Raw genomic sequence first — 12335 nt, forward strand, 5'->3', positions numbered from 1 at the left:
TTATACAGTCAAAGAGACCGCTCTAGGGTCTAGCCTCCGTCCGTCTATATATATGTGACCGACAATCACAAGCAGCAGTGGCGAACTTCATTGGCTTCATAAATGTCTGGTCCAGCTCTCAGAGCATGTACCTGAACTCGGGGTTCAGATCCTGTTTCCTCTGCGTCAGCATTCCCCACGTCCTCGGGCAGAGCACGTCGACATAAAAAAAAAAAAAAAAAAACGACAAGAAAAGGAAACAAAACTCACCCCAAGCTCCACCTTCTCCGACTCAGTCAAGTTCAGGTCGCGCGGCCGCCTGCTCCGCCGTCTGTTCTCCCAGACGACCGCCAGCGCGTACAGGACGACGGCCAGGGCGCTCAGGCAGACGAACGAGATGCAGATGGCGTAACCCTTGTGGTAGAAGGGCGCGTCGCTGGAGACGAACGAGTACGTCGCGATGATGCCGCCGATGTTGCCGAAGCCTGGGGTGTGAAGAATTGGTCAGCCAACCAAAACCTCCCAACCCCAATCTCTTCTCTCAAGCCATCTTCTTCTTTATAAGGACAGGGGGGGGATTGGGGAGGAAGTGGGCTAAAAAACACGCACCAATCTGCCAGGCGCTCCCGATGGCGCGGCGGTGGTGCCCGCCCAGGTTCATGTTGAACCAGCACACGATGACGGGCATGGCCGAGTAGGTGCCCATGCAGGTCAGGAACAGGGCGGCGTACTGGACGGGCAGGTTGTTGTGCACGGTGAGGAGGACGGCGAAGCCGGAGATGGCGATGCAGATGGCGCCGATGACGAAGAGGAGGCGGTGCTGGATCCAGTCGGAGACGGTGGCGACGATCATGGCGAAGCCGAAGGCCACGGCCCAGGGCGGCACGGATCGCAGCTGCGTCGTGATCGGGTCGTAGTGGTAGCTCTGGATGATGGTCGGCGCGAAGTAGGCGTACGAGTAGGCCGGCACGATCAGGCCGAAGTACATGAAGCCGCCTAGCCAGATCTTGTAGTCCGACATGACGGTCTTGACGTCTCGGAGAGTGATCTTGCGCTCCGCCCCGCTGTGGCCCTGCGACGCTTTGAGCCGGGCCTTGACGAACTCGCGCTCATCATCGCGGAGCCAGGTCTGTGTCCCGCAAGCAAGAACAGAAAAAAGAAACTGTCAGCCCGCTCCTAAATGACTTGACTAGCCCCAATATCGTGGTTTGTGTTTTCTTTTTTTACATACCGTTTGCTCCGGGAACATGGGGAAGGTGAAGAAGAAGATGAGCGCCACGACAACGGTAAAGCTGCCCTCGATGATGAAGATCCAGCGCCAGCCGCGGTAGCCGCGCATGTGGTCCATCTTGCCGATGGCGGAGGCCAGCAGGCCGCCGAAGGCGCCGGCCAGCGAGGTGGACGAGAAGAACAGCGAGAAGCGCTTCTGGGCCTCGTGGCGGCGGTACCAGGTCGACAGCAGGTAGAAGCAGCCCGGGAACATGCCGCACTCGAAGAGGCCGAGGAAGAAGCGGGTGGCCAGCAGGCCCGAGTAGTTCTGCACCAGGCCCTGGAAGACGGTGACGGCGCCGAAGCCGAGGCAGCAGAGCGACAGCCAGACGCGCGGCGAGAAGTACTTGAGCAGGATGTTGGACGGGATCTCGCACACGATGTAGGGCACGAAGAAGATGGTCAGGGCCGTGTTGTACTGGTCGCCGCCCATGCCCAGGTCGGCCTCGAGCCCAAAGGAGCGCGCGTTGGCGATGTTGACGCGGTCGAGGAAGGCCATCAGGTACAGGACCGACACGAACGGGACGATGTGCAGGTCGATCTTGGTCGTGATCTTGCGCTCGGTGGTGTGCGGCGGGCACACCACCTCGCCCGACGTCAGCGACGCCGAGTCGTAAGGCGGCGCGGCCGCGCCATGGCTGGCGACGGCGGGCGCGTTGGCGGGCGCGTGCCTCTTGATATCCTCCTCGTCCGAGGCTGCGGCGCTTGTTAGTTGGGGGCCAGCGCATGCGAGACAGGAGGGGAGTTGATTGGGAAAGGGGGAGAGGTTTGTCGGCGGTGAACCGTGGTAGGTAGAGCGGCATTCGAGGCTGTATCTGTACATACGGTGCTTGAGTTCCGACATGGTTGCTCTGCTGTGCTTGCTACTTCTCTACTTCTCGCCAATGACCCTCTACAGCGAGAATCGAGGAAGGAGAGAGACCAGGCCGGAGTTCCGGACGTTGAGAAGTTTTGGTTGACTTCGGGAAGAGGGAGGGAGAGATCGGCGCACGCAGCTACCGAGGCCTCGCGCTCACGGACTTAAGTATCCGTATCCCGCGCGAAATGTGACAGCGTAGTGCAGGTACCTTATGTAGCACCGGGGACTGCGTGCCCCGGCGTCCGAACCTGCTGATCGACGCTACCGTTGCCTCCGCATGTTGGGATCCCACTGGCCCGGGATCGGGCTTGCGTGTTAGTTATCCACCTTCCAATTTGGGTCGGGGAACGGGAAGCCATGTGCGACGCGGATGGGGAATTCAGGGACAGGCCCTGCGTGGACTTGTGTGCTTGTGTATCTGCAGTTTGTTGCTATGTATGGCGGCTGATGGCAGTGCTGGCGATACACTACAGCAGCAAATTGACATATTTACACTTACATGTTCCAGGTTGTGCGCGGTGTGTGCCTTGTGGTGCTGATGGCTAAAGAGGTCCCGCCAAGACTAATTTCGGCCAATTGTCGGCAATGTTTTTACAACGTTATTACGCAGCCCCGATCGCCAAGGCGTGTATACACTACTATCGCCAAGGCGTTTGCACTATCGCCAAGCGGTTAGTTCGCCGGGGGTGCGGGGGGCGGCGCCAGCCCCCCGCTAGTTAGGGTTCGGGTTATAGTTAGGATACGGGTTATAGTTAGGGTACAGGTTATCTCGGTTTTCTTTTTTTTTTTAATTTGGTTGAGGTTTTGTAAAGTTGTTGCGACGAGTCTTTGCGATTGTTCATTGTTGATGTTGCTCGAAGTCGTCGAAGTCGTCGCGGCCCCGCTCATGCCGTGGCGATTGTAAATACTTGTAAGCGGCAGTCTCCGAAATTAGTCTTGGCGGGACCTCTTTATGTAGCCATAACCCTTGTGGTGCGAATTTTGCGGCTGTCGACTGGGGCGACGGATCGGATCGGCAGCGAGCTAGACTGCTTCTGTGGTGAGATGGAAGGCTAGTGTACGCTGACGTGAATTCAAGCCTCTCCACAGCCACATCGTGTTCACTTCTTCCCTGCCAAGTGTTGTGTTCACATTCGTTAGTTCAGCGCGGACGGTTTCAGATCGCCGAGGCATCTCGGAGCCGGATTTCGGGCCGCTGTCGGTCGTGTGGCGGGCGGCCGTAATCAAGCAAAAGTCTGACAGATGCAGCAATACGTGTCTGACCATTGCAATGTTGCCTTTGACGTCGGTCTCCCCAGTGGCAATTCCGAGGGCAAATCTCTTCTTGCATTGTTCATAGTGAGGTAGTGTCAGGTATTCCGAAGCGTTCTGTACAGAAATTCTCAAGTGTTCCTGTTCCGTCGCTTCCTTTTCGGGCCGCTCATGGCTCCACTGCCAACTCCCGGCCTGGAGGTGGGTCCGGCACGAGATCGGAGGGAAAGTGCATCGCAAGGATCTGAGCTGAGTCAGATGGGGACCTGACAAGCGCATGCAAAAGCACTGATGCCTTTTGATACGAACAATCTAAGCCTTGCGAGATTTCAGCTTCATTTCTCAGTTCTAAAATCAGACTTTGCAAACTACGGAAGACAAGCGGATGTGCTGTTGTGAGTGGTGTGGCATCCGCAGGTGGTCAAAGCTCATCATGCAGGGGTCCAAGGCATCTGCAGCCCAACTCGGCATCCCCGAGTCGGCTCAAGATTTTGCGGGGAAAAAAGGGTAGGCGTTAAAGAGGTCCCGCCAAGACTAATTTCGGCCAATTGTCGGCAATGTTTTTACAGCGTTTTTACGAAATCCCGATCGCCAAGGCGTTTGCTCTATCGCCAAGGGGTTAGTTCGCTAGGGGTGCGGGGGGCGGCGCCAGCCCCCCGCTGGTTAGGATTCGGGTTAAGGTTAGGGTGCGGGTCAAGGTTAGGGTGCGGGTTAACTTCGTTTTCTTTTCTTTCGATTTGGTTGAGGTTTTGTAGAGTTGTGTAAAGTTGTTGCTACGAGTCTTTGCGATTCTTCATTGTTGATGTTGCTCGAAGTCGTCGTGGCCTTGGCGATTTGTAAATACTTGTAAGCGGTAGGTTCCGAAATTAGTCTTGGCGGGACCTCTTTAACGACGACCGCCAACAACGAGGTCGCTAGTGGAATGGGAGGGGTCCACACTGCGGGATCTGGGCTTCTCTCACAGGTGTCTTCCGTACGGGCACAAGTCTAGTTCCTCCAAAGGGACGGTGCGATAGCAATCAACTTGTCAGCTATTGGAGGGTTAATTCCGCAACGACAGCTGGGCTTTTGCTTGCACCGGTCTTGGACAAGACGCTAGTTGACTACCGCCGCATTCCGACTGCCGCCAAGCCAACTACAAGTTTACGACAGAGGAATCAACGCCAGCTTGTAAGTGCCAGGTAATTAGGTACTCAGGAAGCTCACAAGCCATTGCGTGCTTGCCGGACCCAAGCTTCCGAGCTCAAGAGTGAACGACGGCGGCACGCAACCACAGACACGAGTCCGCAGACGTCATCGCCGTCTCACAAAGCGAGCAGAAGTAAATCCGTACAACCCTGATGAAGCAAACGCAGGAAGGAGGACCATCACCTTTTACATCGTAGGGCGAGACCGGGTCCCGTCTATAAACCCCGCTCGATAGCTAAACAATCCCATCAAACCAGGACCGCTACTACAAGACAAGGCAAGACTCAAACACAACCACTTCCCCGTGGTCAACACCAACAACCCCTCCCCTCCCAGCAGGCAAAGCAACCCCTCCCTTTGCAATACGCCCTCCAGGTACTATGTAAAATAGGCAGGTAGGTAAGGTAGGTAGGTACCTTTGATAAGAAGAGAAGAAGGGGAAAAGAAAAAAAGGGGTCTCAGGGTATCCGCCTCAAACACTAACTCATTTCCGACACGAACATCTCACCGCCTGCAATTATGCAGTCATGCCTGGGATGAATAGGTTCGCTCGGGAAAAGGCAAATAAAATCCACATCGTCCAGACATCCGCTAATTCGACTGGCTCGGCTCGGCTCGGCTCGCACGCTCGCACGCTCACATGCTCGGCGCTACATCTTGCATGCCGTACGTATCCCGCTCCAGACGCAGGGTAAGGTCAGGCAAGGTGGGAGAAATGTCAACTGAAGGAAGAAAAAGAAAATGGGGGCGGCGGGGGAGGAGAGAGGAGGGGGTGGTGATGGGTAAACAGAAAGGTGGGAATAGGTACATGGGGCGTGAAATGTCGTAACGGCGTCGAAAACTCATCATCGGGGGTCTCATCCATATCTTCCTTTTGAGCTTGTTCTTTCTTTTGTCCCAGCTTGGCTGGCCCTTATTGCGTTTGGGGATCTTGGGCCAGCGACTGCGCCTGGGGCTGGGACTGCGATTGCGGCTGCGATGACGGTGGTTGTGGCGGCTGTGGTGCCGCCGGCGGTTTGTCGTCCTCGCTGCGCTTCAGATCTAGGCTCTTCCCGCGCGCTGACGGAAGGAGGCTGGCGCCCAGCGAGACTGTCCTCTCGCCGGGGGGCGACTTGTTGCGCCGCTGCTCGACATTCTCCTTGTGCTCGCGGTACTTGTTTTTGATCCAGCTCGAGAGTTTATTCGAGTCCTCCCGGCTCTCTTTGCCGGCAGCCTCAACCGCCGGGGGAGCCTCGGCAGTCAAGGTGGTGCGGTCCGTCGAGTCTCCTCCCACGCTCTGTCCGGGTTTTCCAGAGCTGTTTATCGAAGTGCTGCTGGCGTCCGCATTCGCGTTCGACCCGAGCACCGGCCGCGGAGACGCGAGGGGCGCATAGGCGGGCGGTATGACGTCTTCCTTCTTGCGCGAGAGGCGCCAACGCTTCTTCTTTTCCTTGTCGCTCGGCGTGTCGGGCACGGCCGCCTCCACAGGAGCTGCCACCGGCTCGTCGACCTGATCGAGGTCCGATCCTTCGTTGAATGAGCTGTGGAGCGATGTTGGGGGAGACCTTTTGGATTTCAGGGGCGCCTGTGCACTGCTTGGGTGGAGAGTATCCGCGTGGGCGCTGCTGGCATGAGCGTCGCCGGGGTCGGGGTTGGTCATACCGCTACTCGGTTCGGTACTGCCGGGATTCGGGCCCAATTCTTTGCTGCCGGGCGGAACCTGGGATGCTCTTGGCGTCGAGTCCGAGGGGGTCTCGGCCAGCTGCGTTGCCGCGGCTTCTCTAGCGCTTGTCGTTATCCCAGAAGCAGATGGGATCGCCTCAAGAGGATTCGCCATCTCGGCATTGGGGGAAATGGCTGCGGAATGGGCAAGCGACGCCGTTGAACTGTGAGCGCTGGGGTTTGCGCTGCCGGGAAGCCTTTTCTTTCTTAGCTTGTTCGGCTGGCGCCCGTCGCTCTCGCTCGACGCTATCCTTTGGAATAGGATGGGCAGTTTTCGTTCTTTGGATGGAGTGGTGGCTTCGGGAGCAGGAGGCTCGAGGAGCCGCTCCTGGCTCTTCGCACCAGCAGTGGACAGGCCGGGCTGCGAGCTGGATGGTGCTGTCGAAGCAGAGAGGGATAGCGCCGATTCCTCCGGAGGGGTATCGACCTCTTCGACAGCCGCCGGCGGAGACACTACTGCCGTAGCAGGCGGCGCGACGGGGGTGAGGGGGGTCACTGGCGTATCGTTCCGATGGGGAAACCTCCCGGACTGTAGAGCCGGCGACTTCTTGGACGGGACTGTGTTGCTCCGAGCCAATCCGCTCGTGGGGGTTGATGCCGCCAGCGCTGGGCTGCCCGGGCTTGGGCAACCGTTCGAGTGCAGGGACCGTCTCGAAGACGTCGACTTGTTCCTCCGGATTGAGCCATCCCTGGCAACACTCTCGGCGCCGGCGCTCCCAGTGGACGCGGACCGCACGAGCCCCGGCTTCGGCATCGGCGTCGAGGGCGGATTGAGGACCGGGGTCCCCTTTTGGACCTCCTCTACCGTCTTCTCATCTGCGGCCGTGCCTTGCATGCCGATGAGAAAATGATCCTGGTTTTCAATGAGGAAAATGATGACGCATTGATTCAGCCGATACTCGTCAGGCGCCATGGCATGGTTGGGGTGAGAAAGCATGCCGGGCTGGAATATGGCCGCCAGGTTCTGCGACGTCATGCGGTTTTTATCGGACTTGGCCGCGAATACTGCAAGTAAGTCGAGGAGGTAGAGCAGTAGCTGGCGGTTGAGGGGGGGCAGCTCCTTAATCAACTGCTGATACTTCACGATGGCGGCATCCATGTCGAAGTTCTCAACGAACTGGGGCCCCTCAGCGTCGCCAGCGCCCAGTTTCGTAGCTCCCCTTAGCGGCTCCCGGAACTTCTCGTAAAGATCCAGAGGAACAACGGGCTCGGGGAGGTCGTTGAGATAGCGGCGGAGCACGTTGGCGGCATCGTGGACCGTGTAACCGTCCCAAACTAGCCCCTTGCCGTACCTATCAGGTAAGTCAAAAATGTTCTTGAGCTCCTTGATGCGCTTCTCGGACCCGCTAAGACGGAAGATGCCCTCTACCTCGGTCGCTTTTTGGTGGCAGGTGTCAGCAATCTTCCCTCAACCGAGCGGAAACGCAGAAGGTACGGGGGAGGAGCATATGATCCGTCGCACCTCTCTCCTTCAAGAACACGCCGCATTTCGCGACAACGATCGGGACGTAGCCATATATATAGCTCTTGCCATCTTCGTCCACGAGCGAAATGGCGACATTGGCATAGGTGATGCTCTGTCGTAGGGGGACACCGAATATCCCGAGGGCGCGGGGATCTGCGACAATTAGTCTCGTGCTGACAGCGGGTGCTTCCGGGCGCATTTTGCGCGGGCGACGCCCACATCGCCGGGTGACGATACGGGCGAGTGCGCCCAACTTGGACGCCTCTGGTTGTCGCGCAGGCAGTGGCTGGCTCATGCTTGCACTTGCTCGATGAACCGCACACTTCTCTTCTTCGCACATGATGCTCTGAAGGAGCGTTGCAGCTACGGGGAGTTGGCCAAGACCACCGGCCATATCCTCAACAAACCGCGAGTCTCCCTTTCGGTGCTTTGCTCTTATTGGGGTTGCAGTGAATGGGGCCGCAGTACCATGGTGTTCCTGATGCTTGGAAGGGAGCTTGAAGCCTTTCCACCACGACTTCAGGTCACGCTTGCTGGGCGGCGACACAGCAGCCTGTATCTGGGGGGCGACTGGCGTGCTGGGGGTCTGCGGAGGGTTCGCTTGGTGTTGGCGATTTTGTTGCGAGGTAGCGGACTGCGGTGCTGGCGGCGGCGGCGCGGCGGAAGTCATGGCTGCGAGGCCACTGCACTAGGCAGTGTGCTGTGCTTCGGCGACAGGCGCCAGGTTCAAGGACGTAGGTTCGGGTCGAGAAGCTGCATGAGCTAAGACACTGGGACGACAAGAGGTGAGGGGGAAAAGGAGCACCGGCGATGATGCGCGAGAGAGTTGTCGAGCGCGGTGTGTCGTGCGTGGTGCGGCGTGCGCGACGCGGCGTGCAAGGTGCGCGATGATTGCCGTGCTCAGCAAGTTAATGTTATGGTGCTGCGACGCGATGCAATCCCCGAGCTGGGACCGTTTCCCGGCTCCAGGCACCGGCGCGATCACAGAGTTTCGACAAGGTCAACTACCGTGGGAGCGGAAACCGACAGAAATAGACAGACAATCGTGGGTGCGAAACAGAGTGCGGTGAATGCTACCGGGCTGGTGGCACAGAGCAGAGCTTCAAGGTCGCTGATTTTTCTCTCGAGACCGCGTCGTGTCCGACCGTTGCGAGTTTGATTAAACGAAACCCAGTGTGACGGCAAGGAAAGAAGGGTCGGCGGGCGCTTCTTTTCAGGAAGCTGGGGACTGGGTGACAGTGCCAAGGGTCGCCAACGAGATGAGATGCGCCACGGTGCGAATGCTTCACCGCACGGTGTAGACTTAGCTCCTGCACAGCTTACCTGTCCTGTCTGGTCTGTTTCCATGCGCATTCTTCGGACTTGGCGACCAGGTCGAGTGAAACATGGCAGAATTCTGCAATAGCAGTGCTTGGGTGTGTAAGCTAGAAAAGTACGAAAATACTCCGTCTGTCTGCAAGTAGCGGATAAGAGCCAGCCGTCGAACTGTCTCAGTACTGTACTGTGCGAGTATTGCGACTTTGGACAGTTAGCGGTCTAACATGCCATCTCGCAGAGGCATCATGTTCTTATCAGCATGGTTAGGCACTTGTGGAATGAGCATGGGTCAGGTCAATGGAGCGTCCTTTCAAAGACACATGCCGGGAAGTGAGGAAGAAGGGACCAGGTGTTCCAACCTCGGCCAGCGGACCGCGGGAGCCCCCCAAAGCTCAGCTAGGTAAGGTACCTGAGGATGCGGAGGTGTATATAGGTAGGTAGATACCTAACTATTATGACAGTTTATATGATCGCTGCAGATCACGGCAGACGATGCTCTCATCTTGGGTTATGAATATTTGAGCGACTGAGCTCTTATACTAGTCTCTCACGAGCGGGGCATAACTATGCCCACCATTCCACCATCCATAAGCTCTAATATCAGGAGTAAGCCGCAACCTGGCTTAACCTGCAAGGGGGTACAGTACAATCTCATGTACTACAATTTCGACGACATTCATCCCAACTCCTTTGCTGTAATTTAGCGCCGCCTATGCCTGCCTTGACACGAAAAGTGTAGTGTAGCTAAGTGCCTTTGCCGTCTGCGGGGGATTTCATGACGTATGCAGGGTCTAATGTGTACAAAGAAGTTGCAGGCCGCAGCCTTTCTGTCGCACGGCGCTGTCTTGGTTGCCTGCTGTCCAGCTTTTGTCGCTCTTGGCGCTGATGAAGCCATGCAGATCCTGCGTACGAGGCATGGGTAGAGGGAGTTGTGGATTTGGGTGACTTTGGACTATCTCGCACACTTGTGGCTGCGCGATGGATTGAAGCACTGAGTGTATGTTGGCGAGTCTACCGCAGTAGGTTCCTTGGGCCAAGGGTCTCGTTCCAAAATTAGATGCCCTGGCCACCAACACGCGACAGGCCTCGCACAGACTGGGCGCGTCACCCCTCCATCTGAACTTGAGCATGTGGCAAGTCATCTTGTCAGCTCGCTTGGTTACTTCAGGTCATCTGCTAGGTTATTGCAATTGGGGCGCCGTCGAGGGAGGTGCAGCCGGTGTCCGGGATCAGCAAGTTGAGGGCCGGCTTGGCTGGAAGCTGTTCCTGGCCCAGCCCGGCAGCAGCGGGAGGGAACCAACCCTGGCCATTCCGGGCGGTTCAATTCCCAAATTGACGACAGCCTGTGATACACTCGTCGAGGCCGCAGCAGAGTCTCACGTGGTAGCGTACTACACTACGATATCCACTACATCCTGCCAGTCTTGGGTCCAAGAAACACCTCCGTGATGGACCCCTATTCCACACATTCCATTGGCTTATTTCTCCCACTCGCACCGGTCTTGTTTCATCTTCAGCCTCACGAGCAAGTTGAGTTCCTGATACGAGCATTTGGAGGGCGTCATTCGTGGACGGGGACGATATTGGCTCCTGCCACCAGCTTCGGCCTGGCAATTTGGCAATTGGCTGGTGCTGGTAAGCGACATGCAGCGGCTGGCTGTTCCAAGGCAAAGAGCCTGTCAATGAGGGGGAAGGGGGCTGTGTCCTATGCGGTAACAATGCAATTCGTCCATCTTCCGGTTGGAGAGGATCTCCAGCTGCACGCGCGGGTTAACAGGCTGGCTTGCATGGCGTATTGAGCCGACACAATGCAAGCGGTGAGGTGGAATTGGAGATGTTGAGCAGCGATGGAAGGGGAACCAGCAGCCAGCGGCTCCACTGGGGTTGAACTTGAAGTGAAATACCTGGTAAGTAACGTGAACTGAACGGATAAGGATTACGGCATACAGTAACCATAGCGCACGGACCAGGCCTCAATGATGACAGTCCAAAGGAATTTTGTTATCGTGATAGCTACGAGATCCATTGACCTCGATCATCGCCTCCAAGCTGACATCGCTGTACGCGTCCGTCCCAACAAGAGTCAGCCTCACCACCAACCACAACCCCTTCAGACTCGTAACATTATGGACACTGGGTAGGCCAACCCGCTACTCCTTCCGTTAGCCTGGCCACCATCCAACTGGATCATTATGGACTAACATTCCCTCCTCCCTCTCTCCAGCCTGACCGCCGCTGAGTCGCGCGAGCTCGACGCCCGCCTGCAGAAGCGCCAAGTCAAAGAGTTCATGACCGTATGTCCAGACGTCCCTTCTCCTTCCTTTTCTCCTTCCACTCTTCCCCCCAACCCACTCTTCCCCCAACAACCCAAGAAAGTCCTGACGTAGCGCTGATCAACATCCTGCCATCGCCCCAGGTCTTCGGCAACCTCGTGGACAACTGCTTCAACGCGTGCGTGGACGACTTCACGTCCAAGGCGCTCTCGGGCCGCGAGTCCGGCTGCATCAGCCGGTGCGTGACCAAGTCGATGACGACGCAGACGCGCCTGGGCGAGCGCTTCGCCGAGCTCAACGCCGCCATGACCGCCGAGATGCAGAAGCGGTAGAGAGATTCTCAGGAATATCATAAACGATCTTCTTTCTACTTCTTCTCCACTGCCCTGCGCTGTTGAACGGTTTGTCCCTTCAAATGGGATCGTACGGTGGTTTGCGTTTGAGAAGGAGAGGAGGAGGGGGATAGATGGGTTGGCGGGTTTGGATGGATTACGGGGGCTTGATGGGGTGAGGGAAGAAAAGGAAGAACGATATCTCGACTCCAAAAAAACGATGCTCTGCCGGGCCTTGGTTCCATGGTTAATCATCACCAGAGACAGAACAGTGGAATGGGCGGATGGGCTGTACATTATCAGACGGGTGGTCGGCCACGGATCCAAGGCGGGATAGCCAGCCATTGAGGCATGGGGATAGACGGATGGTTGGGATCTGGTGCTGGTTTTCGGACCGTGTAATAATAAGAGTCAGTGCAGGCGCCGAGTGCGCTGGGGTAACTGGGATGTCTCAACCTTGGCTGTCGGTTGTGTTATGCAAGCTGAGGTCGCTATCCTGACCGTGGGCTCGAACGAAATAAGGATGCCACATCCAATAACCTCTTACCTGAGAAGACGACGGTCACTGATCCAGCGAAGGAAGAGAGAGCCGTTGGCTGAGCATCTCTGACACAAGCAACGAAAAAAATCATTTTGGTCGCCAAGAATAACAAGATATCCGGATAGTCTACCTCCCATCACAAAAAAGCAACCCATCAACA

General features: G+C 56.9%; 3 protein-coding genes across 3 annotated transcripts; 1 reads left to right on the forward strand and 2 right to left on the reverse strand.

Annotated features, from left to right (window-relative positions):
- Window positions 1-4: 4 nt before the first annotated feature.
- Window positions 5-2204, reverse strand: THITE_2120270 (uncharacterized protein). Its single transcript, XM_003655905.1, has 5 exons — window positions 2074-2204; window positions 1211-1944; window positions 589-1108; window positions 250-464; window positions 5-151 (listed from the first exon to the last, which is right to left on the reverse strand). Exons 1-5 carry the CDS (start codon window positions 2090-2092, stop codon window positions 119-121), a joined length of 1521 nt encoding a protein of 506 aa, XP_003655953.1. The 5' UTR covers window positions 2093-2204; the 3' UTR covers window positions 5-118.
- Window positions 2205-5417: 3213 nt separating this feature from the next.
- THITE_2120272 (uncharacterized protein) lies at window positions 5418-8505 on the reverse strand. The gene is made up of 3 exons (XM_003655906.1): window positions 8181-8505; window positions 7710-7865; window positions 5418-7624 (listed from the first exon to the last, which is right to left on the reverse strand). The coding sequence occupies exons 1-3, from the start codon at window positions 8380-8382 to the stop codon at window positions 5460-5462; spliced, it is 2523 nt and encodes an 840-aa protein (XP_003655954.1). The 5' UTR covers window positions 8383-8505; the 3' UTR covers window positions 5418-5459.
- A 2101-nt stretch (window positions 8506-10606) lies between these two features.
- On the forward strand, window positions 10607-12191 carry THITE_2120275 (uncharacterized protein). The gene is made up of 4 exons (XM_003655907.1): window positions 10607-10936; window positions 11016-11166; window positions 11254-11323; window positions 11446-12191. The coding sequence occupies exons 2-4, from the start codon at window positions 11156-11158 to the stop codon at window positions 11632-11634; spliced, it is 270 nt and encodes an 89-aa protein (XP_003655955.1). The 5' UTR covers window positions 10607-10936; window positions 11016-11155; the 3' UTR covers window positions 11635-12191.
- The last annotated feature ends 144 nt before the right edge of the window (window positions 12192-12335 follow it).

Source organism: Thermothielavioides terrestris, chromosome 4 (genome assembly GCF_000226115.1).
Source record: "Thermothielavioides terrestris NRRL 8126 chromosome 4, complete sequence".
NCBI classification, from domain to species: domain Eukaryota; kingdom Fungi; phylum Ascomycota; class Sordariomycetes; order Sordariales; family Chaetomiaceae; genus Thermothielavioides; species Thermothielavioides terrestris.

Bases quoted from the DNA above. Each gene is read 5' to 3' on its own strand.
- THITE_2120272 (XM_003655906.1), bottom strand. From the start codon at position 8,382: ATGACTTCCGCCGCGCCGCCGCCGCCAGCACCGCAGTCCGCTACCTCG. The intron at 7,866-8,180 runs GTACTGCGGCCC...TAATTGTCGCAG, and splicing joins CAAGCATCAGGAACACCATG to ATCCCCGCGCCCTCGGGATA. The intron at 7,625-7,709 runs GTGCGACGGATC...GCCACCAAAAAG, and splicing joins CGTGTTCTTGAAGGAGAGAG to CGACCGAGGTAGAGGGCATC.
- THITE_2120275 (XM_003655907.1), top strand. The intron at 11,324-11,445 runs GTATGTCCAGAC...CCATCGCCCCAG, and splicing joins AAGTCAAAGAGTTCATGACC to GTCTTCGGCAACCTCGTGGA.
- THITE_2120270 (XM_003655905.1), bottom strand. The intron at 465-588 runs GTGCGTGTTTTT...TTCACACCCCAG, and splicing joins CGGGAGCGCCTGGCAGATTG to GCTTCGGCAACATCGGCGGC. The intron at 152-249 runs GTGAGTTTTGTT...CAGAGGAAACAG, and splicing joins CGGAGAAGGTGGAGCTTGGG to GATCTGAACCCCGAGTTCAG.